The 21,513-nt window shown below is 38.9% G+C and overlaps 1 protein-coding gene across 3 annotated transcripts in view; it reads left to right on the forward strand.

Annotated features, from left to right (window-relative positions):
• Positions 1 to 12,627: 12,627 nt before the first annotated feature.
• AKAP7 (A-kinase anchoring protein 7) overlaps positions 12,628 to 21,513 on the forward strand; it is an 86,869-nt gene continuing 77,983 nt past the window's right edge. For all 3 annotated transcript variants that reach the window (XM_086744771.1, XM_086744770.1, XM_086744772.1), the window contains exons 1-4: positions 12,628 to 12,842; positions 15,504 to 15,653; positions 16,360 to 16,505; positions 18,699 to 18,835. In XM_086744771.1, coding sequence (XP_086600897.1) covers positions 12,677 to 12,842; positions 15,504 to 15,653; positions 16,360 to 16,505; positions 18,699 to 18,835 — 599 coding nt within the window. In that variant the 5' untranslated portion in view covers positions 12,628 to 12,676. The remainder of the gene's footprint in view (positions 12,843 to 15,503; positions 15,654 to 16,359; positions 16,506 to 18,698; positions 18,836 to 21,513) is intronic.

Genomic DNA, 21,513 nt, shown 5'->3' on the forward strand with positions numbered 1-21,513 from the left:
AATTCAGTGTACTGTATATCTTTGTGTATAAAAATATCCCTTTATAAGGAAGAACAAAAGATACGCTTCTCCACTCCAGGAACATTACATGGAATAAAGAGCCTCTGAAAACCTCCAAAGCACAGAATGCAAGCTTGTGCTGCCAGACAAAAGTGAAAGCCTATCCTGTTTTCTCTCTCCCTGATGTAGTTGCTGTGTCAGATGAGGGCATCAGGGTAGATTCAAAAGTCAGAATGAAGAAAAGAGAAACAGAGCAGAGAGGAGAAGTGTGGTGAATTCAGTCCTGCGAACACCTAGGTTTTCCCTGTGCAAGCCCAGCTTTAGGCTTTTTAATTTGTGTGTTTGTTTTGCAGAAGTGCAGATAAAGGCGGTAATTAAAAATGGGCTATGAGATTCCACTCATTCATAGGTGTTAGGCTCCGGGGCACTGGGAGCCCTGTATCCGGTAAAGAAAGAAGCAGAAAAAAAGGGAGGTCTTTTCTCCTGTTTCCTTCAAGCTGTTTAGGAAGTTATGTCTTTACTTCTTTTTTAATGGTTTTATTTTTACCTCATAATGAAAATTAAATTGTTCCTTTCCATTGACAAAGAATCCTGAGCTAGTGGGCTTTCAACTGTGCTCATGTCAGAGAAGTTCAGTAGCCATTACTGAGGAAACAACAAATGTTTCACTGATCAGCACAACTCATAGAGTCTGATTTGCTAAAGATCTGTGTCATGTGGTCCTGAAATCTCCTTCCCCACTGCAGGAGTCTCAGGTCCTCCTCTGCCTTCTGTGGCACCTGCCCTGCACAAAAGAGAGCATGGACTGCAGCTAACCTGCAGAAAGGACAGTAGTGGAGCTGAGCCTACCTTTCCCTCTGCTAAAGAATTATTTTCCTTTCTCTTCTAGCCAACTGTGGGGGGTTTTTGTACAAAGCTTATAAGACGTTAATTGTCTTTAAGAGCACTATCCCCTTGCACATATGGCTGAAATTGGTCACTGACTTCAAAAGCTAAAGGGCAATGACTGACAGCACTGTCACATGTGCCTTAGGAAACCAGGCGATCAAATCACGTCCAATATATTTTTTAATATTTTATATTCTCAGTACTTTTGACCATAGTTCTCTGATCATTGGTTATGTTGTCCATGATAGCCAAGGAGTGTAATAAGTAAAAACCCAACAAGCACCATCTTCTTACTTAAAATTTCAACTTCTCTTTCTTCTCCATATATCACGAAAAGAACAGTGTCTCTTTTCCAATTGTGTACAAGCTACTTTACACATAAAGGCTGTGGATCCACGTAGCGCTGCCTTTGTCAGCAAAGCCAGCTGAAGTCAAGTCAGGTTGCTGGGCTCTGTTCTACTACTCCAAATCTGATCAAATCTGCATTGTGCTTTGCATTCGCCATCAGCCGCGTGAACAGAGCTGTCTGTGGACCCTAGGGTAAGGTGGCTCATTAAAATGACTGGGGCTGAAAAAACCTCCAAATTAAAATTTTTAAGGTATTGTTAATTGATTTTTTTCCAATGTTCTCATTCTCATCTCTTCCACTTTAGTGGTGCAGGGGCAAATGTGCACAGCTGCAGTGTGGAAAGGATCTAGGAGATGAGTCTTAAACTGGTTCTGCTACCAAATGGGAATTAATTTTGAGTTACCACTGAAGTGTGAAATTCTGTCCTGACTGAAGATAGTAGAAAGTTTGTCTTTTACTGCAGAGTGGATAGAATTTCATCCTGTGCAGCCACAGCACAAGGGCAAGAATCCAGGCCCTACCGACATCAGGAGTAAAATATCCCATGAATTCAACATCTTGGCACTGAATAAACTCCAATAGTTGTGACTCTGTGCTAGGGTAGCAGTAAAACCTGTGAAACATTATCTGTGGGTAGAATCTCCCCTGCCATTACAAATTCCAATCATAACTATGGGAAAAGAATTATTAAAGGACCAAAAGACAAAATTAATATTGCTCCAGACTTAACTCTCCTCATCTTTTCAGAAATTAGCTAGGATAGAAAAAATGTTTAATTCTACTGTGTGTCTACATTTACATTCATATTTTAGGCAAATATTTTATGCAAGTATTTAAACTTTACTGGTGTGATTTTTTTTTTAAACCAGTGTTAATTAATACAGATTGTGACCTATTTTCCATAAAATTGGCACTAACAGTGCAGACAGTGATATGTAAACAGTTTGGCAGCATTAAAATATAATTTTCAGATACATAAGAAAAAAAATCAGGTGCTGGCAGGATATACAAGGAGAGAAAAAGAGAATTGTCAGCCTCTGTGCACAATGTTCAGCCAGTTCCTGATGACTTTCCATGTGTTGGTTCACAATGTACAGGACCTGCTCATGAAGTCCTAATTCTGGCAAAAAATTCCTTTTCCCTGAGTAAGGAGAGTAGAGCAACCCTCACAGTGAACACTTATCAACAAGGCATGTAAAAGCTAGCACAATGTAGGTTTTAATAAGGAAAAATACATTACATACATTTTCCAAAGAACTTATTTAGATATTTTACTTTCTGGTTTATACCCAGCTATTTCAATATAGTCAAGAAACTGTAATAAGGTAACTCAGTTAAATGTATTTGTGCTCAACTTTTACTCATTGTTGGGCATGTACAGTCTATGGTGGAAAACAGGAACACAACAGCAACAGTGTTTGGGTTTTTTTTTCTGATCCTAAGGGGACAGTATTTTTGACAGAAATTACCCTGGTATTCCAAAACCTACCATCTCCTGTCAGTATGTTAGCAGTCTCGTAGTAACTGTTTAGCAACAAGCAGGGAGATTTACCCACCTTTTGCCGGCAACAGGAGAATCACACACACACACAAATCTGTGTCCAGCATAATCACAGTAAGCATATGCCCCTTTTGCCTGCAAAGAACTAATTAAATATTCTAGTGTCCTCATTGTAGAGAGACAATATACACAGTTCCTTCTTTATGGTGGAAATCAGGGCAAGACTGTAAAAATGTCACTTTCAAAAAAGCAGATTTAAATAAATTTTAAAGGACTTTCTCATTCTTTGGATGATTCCTTCTGGTACAGATTTTATTACAGCTTTACATCCTGGACTTCCACCAACATACATGTCATCTAATGTAATTAAACTGGATCGTTTTCAACAGTATAGGATGAAATAAGTCACTCAGAAATCAACATTAGGAAATATACTTGGAGAAAAGTAAACTTTAATAATACTTTAAAAGAATCAGGAGTAAGTATTTACAGGAAGATGTGTCTAATACAACATATGATTTACTAGTATTCTTGTGGGATCTTTTTGAAGTGATGTACTAATAATTTAAAATGTGATTTTAAAATAAAGGTTTACAAAGGGATATTGGCTCTTTTGCTAAGGCTTGAACTGATAGTACTTATCACACAAACAAGGAGTTTTCTTGTCCAGTTTTCATTAGACAGATTTTTATTGTTGCGTGTTGGGTTTGTTTTTTTGTTTGTTTGTTTTAAAGAAAACAAGCTCCATCTGAGATAGATAGGCTGGGATATAAACAAGGGAGCCATAAGACAAGCATTAAACGGCTTAGAAGATTGTCTTAGTGCATTACTAGCTCAGCAGTTGCAAGGATTATTGTTGTTGTTGTTTGGGATTTTTTTCTGGTAATAGCATAGCAAATAACAATTTAAAGGAGAACAACAAAGTAGTTTTGCTGGTGCTAACAACAAAGTTTGTCCAAACAGAAAAAGATGGATTCTGTGTCTGCACAGTATTAACGTAATGATGTGCATAGATATTTGAGCTGCTTCTGAATGAGTTAACATGGCACTGGAAGCAGAACAAATTCATTAGTTCAGTATTTTCTTTGGGCTCTTTACCCAGCTGAGAGGCACAACATATTCATCCAGATGTACGGCCACGGTAATGCAGCCACGCAGCTTCCAGTACCCACGACTGGTTGTTAAGATCTGGACTGTGCTTTTCTTGAGCTATGCAGGCACAACTGATAGCTCCTGCTTAGAAATTATTTCAGAAAAAGAAATCAACCTTCTCAGAATTAAAAGATAAGTAAGGCAGGCATCAACCATAAAGAATGGAAGTCATGACACCTACGTTGTTTGCTAAAATACAGAAGCTGTGAAAGACTTTAAAGATAGGGGATGTTGTCAAAGTTGAAATTCTGGAAAAAAAAACCTTTCCAAAGACTTTCTAAATTACTGGGTAGGGGAATTAAATTATATTTGTCAAGGCCACAAAAAAAAAAAAAAAGATGTTTCAGTACTTGAGACATAAGGTGAAGATCTGGACAAGAATTTCAATAGTCAGCATTACAGGATGCAGTGACAAGACTATATCTTAGATAAAAAGTTAACTTCTGCATAACACAATTTATGACAGATTGAGAGAAAAGCTTTGAGAGGTTTGACACCAACATAATGCCTGTGTGATAGGTACTAATTGATTGGCAGGAAGCTGTGACCTCTGATGACTGAAGGAGTATGGAGGGAGAGAGAGAGAGGATGAACTGCATTTAATGATGTTGCACATGGGCTGAAAGCCAGACATCCATAGGCAGATTGACAGTCAAAGACAGACCGAGATCTTTATTTGGAAAGAAGGAAACACATATGAGGGAGAGAAAGACCTGGGAGTGATTTTGATAAAGATGGTAATTTGTGCTTTAGAAAGAGGGTAAGAAATGAAGGGTATACAGAAAGGGGTGAAGGGAGTAAGACAAATCCTCCTTCAAAGGCAATGCTGAAAAATAGGAGAATCATAAGTCAACGTTGTCATAAATAAACCAAGTGAGACAAGATTCAGCGAGAGAAATCCAACCATATTAGCCACTAAGAATAATGATGGAGCCTTTTTTCTGAGACTTGGGTAATTTGAGACTTGGGTGAAAACAATTTCAGCTGTAAGGCAGAAACTGGACTGTAGAACATGCAAGTTTGGAAAAAAATGGATGGCAAATATAAACAGCATATTGACTGAGCCTGAAACTGAATGAGTAAGACATACAACATTTAGAAAATCAAGTACATACAGACCTATTATCAAAGGGATAAAGGCCCCTTAGGTTGCCAGTTCTCATGGGAAGTCAGGGAGCTCCATTTAATCACTTTCACTTGCTCTGAAATCTCCCTAATTATCATTCTAATGACATGGATATGACAAGTCAACTGCCATTAGTGGTACTTCCCATGAGTCACTGGAGTCCTCCAAATATAGTACATAATTGGTAACATCTGCTGTAGATCCACACATAGATTTGACAAAAGTGCAACTCAGAATTTCCTTCGGCAATTCAGTTTGCTTCTTTCCCCCCTTATTCTGCTGGCCCTGCTCCTCTTCAATTAAGGGAACAAGTCCTGGCCATATTGTACCACTGCAGGAAAACATGAGTTCTTTCACTGAATGCCCCTCAAGTGAGTGATCATATTATTGCCTTCCTAACTGTCTCAAAAGCATAAAGCAACATTTTTCTGGGTATGATTTCACCTTTTTTTGAAAATCTCCATGCAGCTTACCTGTCTCAGACAGCTACTCTGTGAGGAAGGCTATTCTTAGGATTGTAGATACCACTGTGCCAAGACACAGCAGAAAGACAACTACATGTCCCACAGTACTGTTTGTCTGCTATTTTCAATTTGCCTACTATTTGCAATTTTGATGCTTATCTATTTTGGTCAAAATAATGATGATTAAGTTTTTAGGAACCAGTGCAAATTAGAAAGAAAGACAGCAGTCATGTCACAATGCTATGTTACATGGGAAGTTGTCATACTGCTTGGTCAAAACTGAACGCAGGTATATCTGATACTGAAATATTTTGAACTGAGTATGAATTATGTGTCAAAAAATTCATTGATACTGTGGCTGCCCACCAAAAGTAGAGTTCTTGACAGAGTGCATTTTAATGTTCTCCTGACCTCCTTCCTTTCAGTGTTTCAAAACATGTGTAAGCCACCTTTCATGACTTTTAACCTGTAGATTGATTTTCTTACATAGAAACAAGTCTGGTGCATTCTACTCTTAAAATGAAAATCACCCAGAAACTGATTAAAAATAAGACTTTTTTTTCTCTCCTACATGGCTCCAAGTTCTTGTGGTAAGACCAAATAGCTGCTGTGATCAGACAAAATGAACTACAGTTCTTCTGGAGCCCTGGGGAGATGACTTTCCCCACCCTCTCCTCACTTTATGCTAACTGTATTAAACAGCTGTTAGTCCACTTTCACAGACACATGGTAATGGGCACACGCTGGCTTATGGAAACAGACTGGATGCCTGATAAAATGACCCCTTTCAATAGGGGTGCTGAAAACACTCTTCTAAGCTGGGCTGAAAGTCAGATTTACCAGTGGAAATGTAAATGGTTTCCTCCCTTTCAGTTATTGCAGCATATTTAGTTCTATGGTATGAGTGAATGTGAATTGAAAGTGTCTCAGCAAAAAAGCCTGCAGGATTGAATAGGAACTGTAAGAGATTGACTATTAAAGACCTACCAATGTGCTAAGCTGGAGAAGTAAAATGTATCTCTTTCCCCATTAACCAGACTGTGTTTAGGTGTTTTTGTTTAATTGTATTTGTTTCCTTTTTCATGCTTTGACATAATACTAGAATATGCATGCAAGGGAAGTCTTTCACTTAAAGTAAATTAAAATAATGACTGTAAATAAGGGAGCTTTAAATGGTTCACCCTTGTGACTTGATACATTAAAGCCCTGAGCCTCAAGAAGAGGATCAGGAAACTCTACCATCAGCAAAGAGATGGCAAATACCCTCAGAGCAATACGTACAGACTGACTCAATAACTGTAAGAGATTTCAGGGACGGAAACTGGATGCCAGATCACATTGCTTCAGGTGAATGGCAGCCAAAATGATGTTAGAACTGAGATCTCTCATTTCTGTTTAGGTCAGGGACCCTTTTCTCCTTTAAACAATAAGTTACTGTTTCCCTGAATAGCTCACAGGAGAGGTATTTTGAACATCACTGGGTTCTTTTTGGTTTTTTTTTGTTTTGTTTTGTTTTTTTTTTTTGTTTTACACTTCTGGTTAAATATAAACAGACATCTTAAGAGATCACTGATCTGAAAGCAGTGGGTGGGATTGTTTGCACAGTTAGGCCTAGCAACACCAGGGGTAAATAAATTTCAAAATTAATGTGAAACATAAAAAAAACAGTGCTTAATTATTTCTTCCTAGGAAGGCTCTAACTTGGCAGAGTCCCAAAACCTACACTGCGTGAAGTTTTCTGAGCACTTGAGCTTTGCAGTGTTAGCCATAGCCATCACCAGGTTCTTCCAACTGGATGAGGGCTAGTATAGCATTTGAGAAATGCTGTTTTGACACAAGTGTTTCCAGTTAGAGAGCAGATGTTGAATATGATTGTCTGAGCTCCAAGAAGCTTTGATAGAGCCTGAAATATTGGGTCAGAGCAGAAAGCTTTATTCCTAATTCTGAACCAGGCGATCACAAAATTCAGGCCTTGATCCATTTCACCCAACCTGAGGCTTCTAACTGATGTGCCTAAGCAGGACACAAGCCTAGTTGTCCTGGTCATCTCTGTTGTCCATGGAGAGCGAAGAGCATCTGTAGAACAACTCTTACCTATTATGGGAATTACAATTGCCCTCCAGAGAAGCCCCTGTCTTTTTTGAGTGGTGAAGAGTCCCAGGGTAAGTACATTCACATCTTAGACTGGCAGAAGCTCTTGGGAACTAATGTCTCAGCTGCTCTTAGGGAGAAAGGCAGGCCCGCACCAGAAATGTATGCAGAGGTAAGAGGATGATCTGAACTTCAGGAAGGACTGTACCATGTTCTGGCAATAAAAGGCTAAGATTTGGGGGTTTTTAAATTGGACTTCATGCTCTGCAAATGTGCATAAAAAATACTGTCCCTATTCCTTAGACACCCTAACTTTACAAAAGTCCATAGTTAAAAGACAAAAAAAGATGCAAGACCAGACACGAAGCCTGCACAGCAATGACAAACACATGGTATGTGTGTGCAATACCTGGAGCTTGGGCAGGTGAGGAAGCCAGAGCTAAAAAAGAAGCTTGTGGCTGAAGGGAGAGACAGAAAGAAGAGCAAGAGGGGAGAGAAGAGCAAGAAACACAACAGATAGATAGGCAGCTGAGAATCAAGATTTTTCAGTTTAGTCAGTAAATACGTATTTCCCCCACCCACATCTGGAATAATATGAATTTTGGATTCAGAACTGCATTCTTTACTTGCCTAAGACTCTCAGTAAAGTGTCTCGCTCAAGGAATGCAGGATCTAGTGTCTCAGCTGTATGACTTCCGCATGTAGTTGGCAATATTCACTGCATTCAAAATAAATTTTTTTAAATAGAAGTCAGTGTCTTCTTTTTAAATAAAACACTTTCCCTCCACTTTTCCCCCGCACGTACTTTTTTCCTAAATCTCTATTTCAGTCAGAAAATAAGAACAGCTCCAGGAAGCTGGAGATTTCGGATCAAACTTAACTTGACCTCTGCAGCTAAAAAGTCCAGCAGGTTTCGTAAAGTTCCTAGAAGAGAAATGGCCTTTTATTTCAAGTTACAGGCTCTCATGCTGCAGATCTGTGAAGTTTTCCTATCAAGCTGAATGGTGTCTTCACTCCGCAGACTGCCACACTTAATGGTCTCCAGAACATGCAACTTTTTGCCAAAATCCAAATGATGCGTATCAAGAATAAGAGAAATAAGACTGTGGTCATCAAAATCACCTAAAGTTATTTTCTATTTTATAGTTTTGTTTGTGTGCGTATAAATATTTAGTAAAAAGAAAGCTACGTACTCACATCACAAAATACGAAGTAGTAGACATAATCCATAATATAAATTGTATTCTAGTTACCCTACATTTTGGAAACTGAACTTTTGTATATCACATTGTTTGATGGAATTTGAGCTTCTGAGATGAAGGTAAAGAAATGAATAGCTTCTTTTAACCTGATGCTGGAGCAATACAGGGAAGACTGGTTTTGTTGACTATAGAAGGGTAACATAACTCTGCTGCAGAATGAGAATTTGCCTAGATTATTTCTGGTCGATTTTCTGTGCTGACGAGAGAAGAATTAGATGAGAAAAGCATATTCTACCTCTGCTGCTTCAAGTATTTAAGAGGAACTATTAAAACTAGCAAATCAGATACAACTTGCAGGGAAAATAGATGAGGCAAATAGCTATATTAATTGCTTTTTTTTTTTTTTCCAGGGAGCAAGGGATGTAGGAGTTCAAACTAGGGATTACTCCCTAATAATAATGACCAGTGCAGAGTTCAAGTTAGTAAAAAGTGTCATGGGCTGTAAGTTAGTGCAGATGTGCATCCAGCTGCTTTTGCCAAAACCCATCTGTCCTAGATGCAGGATTTTATATTTGTCTTTGCTGAACTTCATGAAGCAAGCATCAGTTGTCCCACTTCTCCAGCCTGTTGAGGTCCCTCTAAATGCTAGTCTGTGTGCAGGAACATGGGATGGGGCCTCAAGAACGCCACTTGCTCAGGCAGAGAGGGACAGCCTCTGCCATCATGCTATCCTGCATCCACTTTCCTATTGTCTTCCACTACCTCTGCCAGCACATCTATTCCAGCTTTTACAGTCATCATTCCTCAAAAAGAGTGCTATCAGCATAAAAGCCTGGAGGAACCTGGAAGTGTCTGAAACAATACTTTGACATTAGTAGCATGAGCGTCTATGCTGGTCTTTAGCCAGTGTCCCTCATAACAGGTCACTATCCAGAGGGTAGCAAGTGCAGGTCTGGGTAATCAGTTTTTCAGCTGACTCCCACTGTTCTGTTCACTCCTTCTAAATGTAAATGAACTGCCTGTGATGAACAGATCATTAAAATATCATTTTACATTAATACTTTTCACACTAATCTTCATCTTAGATGTCAATCAAATGTAGTTTCTATTCATTAAGTACAACTGAGAGCATGTTCATGTGCTTCTTCCTTTTATACCAGTTATTGTAGAAGCCCTAGCCTATTTGCTTTTTGATCTCTGCATTAAATTTCTTTATCCCAGGCACTCATCTACCTCTCATTTTCCATTATCTGCAGTTCTGCAACTCACATTTCTCTTTTTCTCTCTAGCAAATCTCTTATTACTACCAGATCACGGTGTATTCATCTTCACTTGTTCAAAGACAAGTTGCTGTATCAGCAGTGACAGTAATGAAGCCTATCAGTTATGTCCTCCCTTCTTATCACAATAACCAAACTTCCCCTATAGTCCCCATGCTCTCCCATTACAATACCTTCAACTCCCTCCAACGTCCTACACAATATCCCAATGTCCCCTTCCGATATTTAGTCATCTCTGTAACACATCCCGTTCCTGGCCCTTTATTTCCTAACCTCCCACAGTGAGTCATGTCCCAAATACTCATAGCTCCTCCGTATCTCTTGCTTGACTAAGATAAGATGTAATATGTATTGATAATATGTACTGTGACCTCTTGTGTAACGAGCTGACCAGTACTCATGGCCAGCCACTGTTAAATGGAAAAATATATGCACAGCTTTGTTTCTTCTTTCCCTCATTTGGGAGCTAAATGAGTCTCTCTTTTCTCCCAAACCATTCATTTTCAGGAAAGGTGTGGGAATATCATACCTCTGAATCCTCTTACACTCTGTGAAATTTGATAGAAGTTAGATGGTGGATTAAGAGATGGTAAGGTGCATGAGAGGCTAACAGGCATGGGCAGTGCGATTGTGTATGCAAATACACTTGTAGAGCTGACTGTGCTTCCTCTTTCTGTTAGCGTCACTCAGCTGTCATTATGTGATTTTTTTTTTCCTCAAAGGGACAACTGTACTGCTGAGAGGTTAATCAGAAACTCTCTTTAATAAAGGCAAGGCCACAGAAGATTGATAAAGTGCTGGCATTAGCCCAAACCTAAGCAGTATTGAAAACCAGTTTCTGCCAGGCACCAGGTCAGTGACCGCTATGAAACTTGTGTGGTATTTGGGCAGGCAGAAAAATCACAACTTGTTACTTCAGCTTTCTAGTCCTCAATTGAACATTTCCCTCCAACACCACTTTTATGACTTGCAGGGACAATTCTTGGTAATCATGGTAAATGTTACCAGCTTGAGCTAAGGTGCTTTTAAATTCTCACTTCCCCTCATCCTGGAGATAGTATCTTGAGGCACGTCATGAACCAAAAGAATACATCTACATATTAGTGCTAGGCTAGTAGGTATTGGTTAGATACAATTTTAGCTCCACTAAAGATGCATTGCATTTTCAATTGGTAAGAGGACTATTAAATGCTAACTTATCTAATTGCATTGAGCTCCCTTGTCAACTGTAGAAACAGAAATGTTCTTTCTAGAGTTTGCTTGCTGAAGATTTCTGCAAAACACCATTGATTTGGAGCAGTTACATATACAAAATTGTGTTTTAAAATAATATTTTTAAAAAGACACTTGATACCAAAAGATTTTCTCACAGTATTTGATCTATAACTCTATGGAATCAAATTTTTATGGAAGTATCTTACTTGCCAATGCAAACAGGCTAGGAAGAAGTGACCACTTATGTATTTAGTCTTCTAACGATAGCTGACATTCAGATTAAATGCGTACAGTAAGAAAAACTGCCAGCAGCCTCATCTTAAAGCTTCACTTGGATACCACAGAACTTTGACTTCTGTGTCACATCCAGCCTTTGGTCTCCACAGAACTATGCAGATCAAATTAAAATACTGTGTGAAAGACAGCAAAGGCAAATATAGCACGAAATAGGTCAAAACAGTGGTAAAATATTTCCAAACAGATGTTATCTCCCAGAAAGAGAAGGCACAGAGGAGCCAAATACAGAAACTGGCTTCATTTTCACTTATCTCTCAGCTTCTAACATCTAGCAGCTTCCTTGCTATCACAGCTATCCTATTTTATTTGTTTCTGCCATCCCTACTCTCTTTAAAAATGAAAGTAGGACTCTTTATATACATGTAAACAATCAGTTCCCTCAGATCTTGCTTATATGCACAGATCGATCTGCAAAAGCACGAGGCCGACAGTTGGCTTGGCTTCTCCCACAGAACACAGTGACAGGATTTGGCCTCCCAAGAGGTGCCAAGTCTTTTTTTCAGCAGGAAAAGAGCGTTGCCCATTCCTTGCCTCAGAGAGGCCGCCTCTCCCATAGATCCCAGAGGCCGATGCCCAACCGGAGACTGCACGGCCAGAGCTGAGGTGTCAGTGCCAGCGCTGTGAAGGGCCTGGGGCTGCATTAAGGAAGGAGTTTAGAATAAATTTAGAGCAAGACCACCTAGTCTTCCCCACACCACTGCTAATTATGGCTCTGGATTGTATACAGTTCTTCGGGCCACCCTAACCTACAACTAGTTATTTTGGGGAGACATCAGCCCAAAGCCCTCCTGTTTGTCACAGTCCTTTTGTGGGAAGAGCAGCCACGTTTCAGTAAAATACCGCGTGAAAACAGCGTATGCCAATGCCGATGTCGCTGTAAACTGGACAGCGCAGACGAAAACAGGCATTACGGACCCCATGCTGCAACGGACGTGCCAGACCCGGGGCCACCGCCCCGCTGAGGCCGCCTCCCTCCATGCGCCGCGCGGAGCACGCTGGGAGTTGTAGTCCCGCGGGCGCACGGCCCCGTCCCCCCCCCTCCTCCGCCCCGCTGTCCTTTGCCCGAGGGCCGCGGCAGCTGCCTTAGATCCCCGCGCGGCCCTAACCGGGCATGCAGCGGCTGCTGCGGCGGCTTCTCCCCGCGCTTTATTCGGCGCGGCCGCCGGCCCGTGCTCTCCTCGCCCGGCAGGTTCGGCCCGCTCTCCCGCGCCTCATGGCGCTACGGCCAGCGGCGGGAACGGGAGGGGACGGTGGCGGCCCCACCACCCCGGAGCACGGTGAGGAGGCGGCGGGGCGGCCTTGCGCGGGGTGGGGGGAGGAAGACAGCAAGGGCCTGCGAGGCCCCGCGTCCGTTTTCCCCGCCGGCTGCGGGCGCCTGCGGCCGGCGGGGAAGGCGGACGCGGGGCCTCGCCTCAGCGAGGGCCGGGCGCCCTCCGCTGTCCCCAGGCTTGCGGTCAGCGTCAGCGTCTGACCCAGTTGAATACTAAACGTACCAATTTATTATATTTTTTTTTACTCTTTTCCCCCAAAGTTTGTTAAACATATGAACCTAAGCGCCTTAAACAGAGAGCGGCGCCTGGAGACCTGATCCTGCTGTGGTCTCGGATGTGTGGGTGTCAAATAATGGAAGATTATTCTCCCTAAAATTTATAATCTGAGTGTAGAGAGAAGGCTGGGAGAGGAGTTCAGTCCAATATGTTTTACTGCAACCTGTTTTTGTGTTTTCTCCTTTACGAGCTAGGGGTATCTTTTTTTTTTCTTTGCCTTTTGCTGGAGCAGATTACTTAAATACCAGTGAAGATGAGCAGCCACCTAAATACAAATATGGGAATAATGTATACACCTGTTCATAGATGAAATTCAACCTCATATACTTACACCTGCAATTAAAAAAAATAGTTTCTCCCATAACAGCTTGTTGGCCAAGGAGTTCCTGTCAAAAATGATTTTGTTACTTTGGTCTCAGATTATCAACATTATGTCAAGAATTTTGAAAAATCTTGTTTTCAGGTTCTTTTAGTGACTAGAACACAATTACTGAATTTTGTTCCTGATTTCTTTAATAAATATTTTGAAAAAGGTGAGGGATGGAGTTTTTTTGCTTGGGGCACAACCTGTAGGATTTAGAAGCAGTGCCTGTTCAGTTCAGCTAACTGATTTGAGAGGGACATTGTTAATCACTAGCTATGCCCGTCTGCTACTGTGAGGAGACAGAGTTTTTCAAAGTGGCACAAGTATAATAACTTTTCTGAGCAAAGGAAACATATAATCTGCAATATACACCCCTCAGACTTAGGTGAGTCCTTCTTCTGCAGCTGATTCTACCTTAACAAATCCTTTTTACTCCCAGCTGGTTGTGATTCTGCATTTCTGAGTTTTGTGTCCCAGGCTGGCCTGCTTGTTCATTGGTTTAATGGATTTCTGTCTTGTCCTTCACTTTGAGATCTCTTTGAAGGAAGGATTGTTGTCTTCTGTATTCTTTGTGGATCACCAGCAACAGTCTGTTTTGTGTGAGCTTTACTTTTATCTAAGTGTTAAGTAATAATTTTATCATTGCTTTAATATCTGTTTGTTGTGCATAGTTCCTTAGTGTCTACAGGGGGAACAAGCAACAAATCTAAATACTTTGTTTCTTTTTAATAGCCTCCAGGATCGAGTTGGGTGTAGGTCGACAACCACAGAGCGATTTATGCCTCCTTACTTTAGGCTGGAATGAGTTAGTGTTTAATCAGGTTGCTGTTTTGCTTCTCTTATCTAGCATAAAGTGATACATGCAAGAAATACTCCATAGGGTGATAATAACCCAGATTGCATCTGTAATATGGATGTTATACATGTAGTGTAGCTGTGCATGCCACAAGAACATAATATGCAATTTTGCTGCCAGATTTTCCCCTTGGGCCAGATTTGGACTATCTGCACTGGTCACAAGAGGACCTTTGAAAGTGCGTTGTTTGGAGTAATGAGCTGTCCTGGGATAAACTGCAATTCTGACATAAGGCTTCTTCCAGTACAGTAATCCCATTGTGGAGTTGTCCCAAAAGAATATTGCTGGATGCCTGGTTATGTGCACATTTTTTTCCTGCTAGAGAAGATTTTACTTTTTTCATTTTTTAATACGCAAATATCAGAGTTTACTGATGCAGAAACATGAAGCAGACATAAGGAAATGACTCATGCTTAGTACTCTTGGGGGAAAAGGACATTTTAAAAAACTTGTTAGTTGAGCTTATTTTGTCATTGTAGTATTACTCTGAGATAGAACTTCGTGTCTATCTTTATATATGCAAGATGAATTTTGATTTATATTGATTCCTTCTTTAGCTTAAATACTAAAAGTCAGTGTTTAGAACAAGAAGTTCAGATCATTGCTGTTTATAACATGCTATACTGCGTAGGAGATGCAGGAATAGAATAATCATCTCATTCCTGAATGATGTAGTCAGCTGAGAAGTCTTTGTTCTATGTGGAATGGTAGGATTCCCTTCGTGCTTCTTTGTGTCTTATTTTCAGTGTGGTTACATTCAAATTCATTTGGCAATGTTCGTCTGCACTGAACTTCATATGCCATTATTGTTATCTAAAGTGAACTTTACGTGATGTCTGAAGACTTTATTTTTTCCTGCTCTGAGTATTCCTTTTTTTTTTTTTTTTTTGCATGTAATTGCATTTACTTAGAAACCAAACAAGACCATAAGTAATTAAATATAGAAGGCTGGACCCTCTTTTTTTTTTGCTATTTTACATAAAGCTTTCAAGTATTTTTTGCTGATATGTTGACAAGGAAGAAGAGCATCATTCTTAAGGGGTTTATGTGTCAACATTCATTTGCTGATATTTAGAGAAACGTATACTTGGTATATTGCTTGTGTATAATATGTCTTAGCTGTTTATATAAAACACCTAAAACCCAGTGTGTTATTTTAAATATATTACAGATGAACCTGAAAATGTACAGCAAAAGAAAATTGTTAAAGAGAATAAGAAGAGGATACAACAGAGACAAGAGCCGTGTCCTACTGATTCGGTAGAATCTCTGATGGCAGAAATGCCATTTGTTGACACAGACATTGAAGATGAATTTGTTAGTAAGTACATTTACCAGAAGTAGTGTGGAAGCATAGACACATCAAGCATTCAGTTCTTGGGCCCGCCTGTTGAGGAAATAAGCTGGGAGAAAAATAATTTATGGTGCAAAGGAGGAATTGAGGACATGTACTTTTCTTTCACTATGTTGGAAACGGTCTTTGGGAAAGGAGGAAGTAGAGAGTAGATCTAGCTGGGATTCAATTTTCTTCTGGGCTGCATTTGGTCCTTGAACTATAGGTTGACCAGTCCTAGTCTAATACAACCTTTTGCATTAATAATCCTATATATTATCTTGTTTTATATTTCAAAATGCAGTGTGCTTGGACTTTTTGGAAGCTTAATACTGGTTCTTTTTCTCTAAAGTCACATCCATGTTCAAGTGCAAACAATTGCAGGCCTATTCCACTGCAGTGTGAACTGGCTAAATGAAACACAGTTTGAAAGCTGTGTGTCTATGTTAGCAGTTTATAAGCCCTGCTTAGAGGTATGAGCTGTTAGTTCAGGTATGGTACTCCACTTGTGTGACTACGTTAATCCAGGTTGGAGCAGGATCCCAATCAGATAGCTCAGAGCATGGGCGGTTCAGATGACTGGGAAGACATGCTCCAGTCAGTTGACTGAAGTCCAGCTCCTGTTGGCTTGATATTAACTGTATCTCTGCTGTGATTTTTTCTGTATGCTGAATGTAATTTTTTTTCTCTTCAGTGCATGCAGCCTCTGAAATAAATATAAAAAAGAAAAGAAAGAGGACTACTGGAAGGGAAATTGAAGAAGGCAGTGAGATAAAGAAGAAAAAGAAAAAACAGTATCAGCCAAATTATTTCATTTCTCTTCCAATTACTAATCCAGAGGTGATATTTTTTATTATACCAATTTCGTATACCCAGAATTACTTCGATAGCTGCATGTGTTTATAAAAAGAATTGTTTGATCTTGAGCAAAATAATTTTTTTTCAGGTATTTTTAAAGGAACAGTAGTAACCTATTCTAACAGTAACTTTATTTTATGTAGTGGTTTTGTGAATAAAATTGCTTATCTGGAAAAGACTAGAGGAAAAATATTTATCTTCTTACTCAATTTGTCAGTCTTATGGATTTCACATTATTTTGACTCAAGCTGGCTTAAGTTCCCTTCTGTACTATTCCAGTACTGTTCATTTTGTCATTCCCATAGAGTAAGGGAGACATTCCTATTTAATTTAATAAGAAAACCCCTAGCAATATTTTTAGCTTGCCTTATAGACAGGAATTTAAATTTGGATCTGTTGCTGCTTTAACTAGGCAGTTTGTAGTTTAACACTTTCCAGTAAAATTGATTTTCTTATTTAAAATGCAAGCAAGCTATTGTTTTAGTGAGATGCTGTTCAAATGGATTCAAGAAGTGCAGAGAGCTCTCTAAGGAAATGTATTTTCTTAGTTAGCATGTGTTGTCTTATTTAACCTAATGGTGAGTGAGAATGATTTGTTATATGTTGTTGGATGTCTCTGATATGGCTTTGATACCTTTTGTGTCTGCAAACAAGGAAAGTAGGTGCATTATGTTTCTAAATTTAAAACCAGCAGTTTACCACCACTTCCAAATTTACATTTATTTTTTAATACCAGGAGCTATCTCGGGTGAATTTTAACTCATCCTATATCTGTACTGTCTGTTCTCTGAGAAAATAAAAGATTGAGAGAATCTGAAATGAAAATAAACAAAAGTAGTTTTGAAAGTTGCAGTGTAGTCTTTGATTCTTCAAAAAATACGATGTGAAGAAGAGATTGTAGAGACTGGTTTTATAAGATCCAGGATAGCCTGACACGAATATCATGGACGATCTTTGTGTCATATTATTCTGAAAGATCTTTTCTTTCTGTCTCTTCCATGATTTAGCAAGTGCAAGAATAATGTAGGGGTTATGTAATCTGATAATTGAGAATTCCTGCTCAGGATTGTTATTATGTTGAATGGCTGGTTGAGTGGAAAAGTCTTAACTATGCATGGTTTTTTACATATAATGTATTTAGTCTTATATCATTTACAGATATCTCAGAGTGTTTCTGAATTTCAGGACTTTGTTAGAAAGTTTTGTTTATACTTGCCTTAGATATGGAGTTGTTCTGAAAGTCGAAAATACATGTTGGAATTTGCATAGGCAACATTAGCCAAAATCTAGACTTAAGACACCTGGTTTCTTGATAGCCAGAGGGAATCTGGTAATTACTGGTAGTATTTCAGTTAGTAATGAGAGACCTTTCTTTTGTGAGGGTCTAATTTTATTCCAGTGAAGTGTTTTAGGCTTTAGTACTCTTTCTTCGTATTTTATGTAATATTTTAAGCTTTACATAGAGAACCATTTTGTAATAAGGGATATTTCTGGAACACTTACTGAACTGTTCCTCTTGGAAAGTAAACAGTTTCCTTGGTTTCATTTTAATTATGTTTTGAATCTTCAGAAATAAAATGTGGTGTTCCATTAATTTTGAATTTATATTGAACTTTGTGTTATTACCTGTGCAAAAATAGTTAAATGGATGATTATTTTCTGGTAATTTTTTAGCTTAGTAGGTTAGCCTTTCAGGGTCCTCCAATCTTTGTTATAATTATAATTAATCTGTTCAATCTTTAAAGCGTACAGTCTTTATATTCACTTACTAGTAGTATCCTTGCAATAAGCAAAACTAAGTTATTTTATTATTCTTCAGGATAACGTATTCCAAGTAATGGGAAAGGGGACCTTTAAAATTGGTGTGTGAGGCCTTATTTTGGAGCACTTCTTAAAATAATCTAAGGGGGGAATTGTTGAGCATGATATGCCTTCAGACATTTATTTTAGTTAAGTTAGGAAATCTCAAGTGAAAAGAAATAGTCAGCATGATAGCTCTGTGGGTTTACTCAGGTCAATTAGCACAGCTTTGTCAGAGGATAAAACTTTCTTCTGCTAGAATGGTTTTTACATAAACGTTTGATTTCAGTTTGTGTGCTTTCTTGTTCACTTGCATGATGGGATACAGTAATTGTCATAGCTAACTGTTGTTTCTGTGTCTGTCTTTCTTCCCAGATTACTGGCAGTATTCAGGCTGTCCAAGATGCAATAATACAAAAGGATCAAAGGCTTGCCAAAGCAATGGTTCGCTCTGGCTCATTGCACGTCACCATGTTAGTGATGCATTTATCCAATGAAGAAGAAATCAGCATGTAGGTATTTGATGTTAAAAATACAAGTATTTTTGCTGGAGGAGTTAATGAAAAGACTAGAAGGGGTTACTCCTCCTTTTTTTTTTTTGTCAGCCCTAAATTACTATGGTTACTGAACATTTAATTCATGTTGGTTTTAAAATACTTATCTCAATATTAGCCATTTTTGTAACTCATGGTAAGTCATGAGCTCTGAACAAAGTATGCTTTTTTCCCTTGCATTTTTCATACTGTGTGCTGAACGTGTGTGCACAAATCTTATGCTTGCTAAAGTAATTATTTTGAAACAATGTTTTGATATAGGGGACACTGAACAGGGAAATTTTCAGAATTTCATAGCTTGGGAAATGTTATAAGCCTGTTCAGCTATGTTCAGCTGTCACTGAAAGACTTTAATGAAATAAACCTTAGCTCCAAGCTAAGAACCCATGCAGTTATAGGGTTTTTTAATGTCACTAAATTAATTTATTGTACTCAAATTCTAAGTATACGAAAAGAGAGGTGTCTATTAGGCCTTATCAAAAGTATAATTTTTATGTTGCTTCAGTGATACAGCTGATTTTTTTTGATTATATAAAAAGTAGAAAAGTTGTGGAAAGGTGTATTTATTATATGTATGTATTATAGAGTGCTATTGTGTGTCTAAGTGGTAGATGCAACTACTTGCTTTATAAAAATGCAGTTCTTTGGTGATTTTTACTATTTATCACATGCTGTACTGCTATCTGACAACCCTACTTTGATGTACAAGTTCAATGGTTAACATGAAGATGTTTAGACTTTTAAGTCTATCTATACAGCTGTCATTTATGAATGTTTAGAATAATAATTTGTGTGTCTAGCTGTAATTTTGACTTGAAATGAAAGCATACATTGTATTTTATAGTCCTACTTTACACGGACTTTCTCGACAGTTTCTGTTTAGGTGTGGTGCCCAATGGCCTATTTATGTGATGCCTCTATATTCGCACATTTGAATTGCAGAATTGAGATTGCAAACACTTTGTTAACTGTAACAGAGTATTATGTAGAATGCTGATAAATGGCCTGCTGGCATTATGTTAACATCTGGGAATCCTCCATTGCTTATGTGTCAATTTTGCAGTGAGTTGCTAATGAATCAAAATTCATCTGATCCTTGTAATTCTGTGAAGGAGAAGCCTCATGGTTTCATCTCCCCCAGATGAGTTATTTCAGGGGCTCTCTGTCATATATATATATGATATAATATAAACTGATTTTCTCTGCAGTGTTAGCAGGCGTCTAGTCCATGTACTGAATTTTCTAGATCAAATATTGAGTAAGTGGAGTGAGGCATTGCTTTGGTTATGCTAATACAGTTACAAAATAATGTGTCTAGAAAGTGTGTGTTGAATAATTTTTTCCCCTAGTAGGTTTGGCTGTCAAAGTGCAGATTGCTCATAAGAAAGCGAGAATCCAAGATAGAATGTAGGAATCATTTGGTAGTCAAGGGCATGCTTCTAATAAGTAGAAGTATTTTGGCTAAAAACATTTAACACACTTCAAAATAATCAGTGTATCTCAATCAATTACCCTGCTTGTTTTCCACATTTGCTTGTGTGAATGCTATATTCGTGAGGCCTCTACAGTCTTAGCTGTCCTGTGAGGATGCGAGTCTGTCAGTATCCTCGTCTCCAATGGGCTGATCTAAAGGGAGAGAAACAGAGAGCCAGGAACAGAGAATAGAAAGAAAAGCAAAAGATACTAGATCTGCTGGACTCCCTCTCCTCTCTGTGGGCCTTTTGTGTCCTGAAGTAGGCAGACCAGCTCTCTCCTGCCCTGGTGGATGAGCAAACTGTGGTAGCACTTGAAAATCAGTGAAAACAACCACCAACTGTGCGTGCAAGATATTTTAAAATAAGAGGTTGAATTATGAATTTTTTAAAAAGAGAATGTGAGAGGATATCTCAAAGGCAAGTATGCCTTGTCATGAATATTTTTTAGAGTCCTAAACTATATATCAAAACAGATATTCCCAAATCCAGTATCTTCTGCTATTCCTTGAGCTCCTTCTCAGCTCTCACTGTCCGACTGCCACCCAGGCGCTTACTTATGGAGTTCTTCTCTGCCTCTCCCAGCAGAACTCCACAGTCCAGGCACCCAGGAGCTGTCCTCTAGTCAGCAGCAGCTTCCCCAGTGATTCACCCCTTTCCTGGCCAGATGCCTCCTACGGGTATCTAGCTCAGCTATCCTCAGGTATTCTAGATTGCATTTTCTATTCTATGGGTTTCTTTTTTATTTGGTCATAACCAATGTTTTCTGTTTAATCTTTTGGGAGAACTTGAAAAGTAAAAAGTTGAATTTTCCTTTCTTTGCTTCACCAATTTTTTGATACGAAGTTAATGGAAAGAAACCAAGATCCAGGCTGGGAAAAGAAGCCGCTTGTAATGTGCTGTGATAGTAATCCCTCAAAGTGCAGCTAGTCAGCTGGGCATCTGAGAGTTCACAGATCCTTAGGTTTGGATCCATTAAGTTACTTAGATATTTACAGTTTTTCTACTGTGTTTGCACAATAGTGCCTCTGTCTATACAGAAATGAAATGTGTTGAATGCTATTTGAAGTCAAAATGCGTGATAAGAATGTACTAAACATAACATTCAGTTCAGCACAAAGCCCTTTGTATGGTATTTTAGTACATACAGCTTTCACCCTGAAA

This window comes from Chlamydotis macqueenii, chromosome 3 (assembly GCF_036417535.1).
Source record: "Chlamydotis macqueenii isolate bChlMac1 chromosome 3, bChlMac1.mat, whole genome shotgun sequence".
In the NCBI taxonomy this organism is placed as follows: Eukaryota; Metazoa; Chordata; class Aves; order Otidiformes; family Otididae; genus Chlamydotis; species Chlamydotis macqueenii.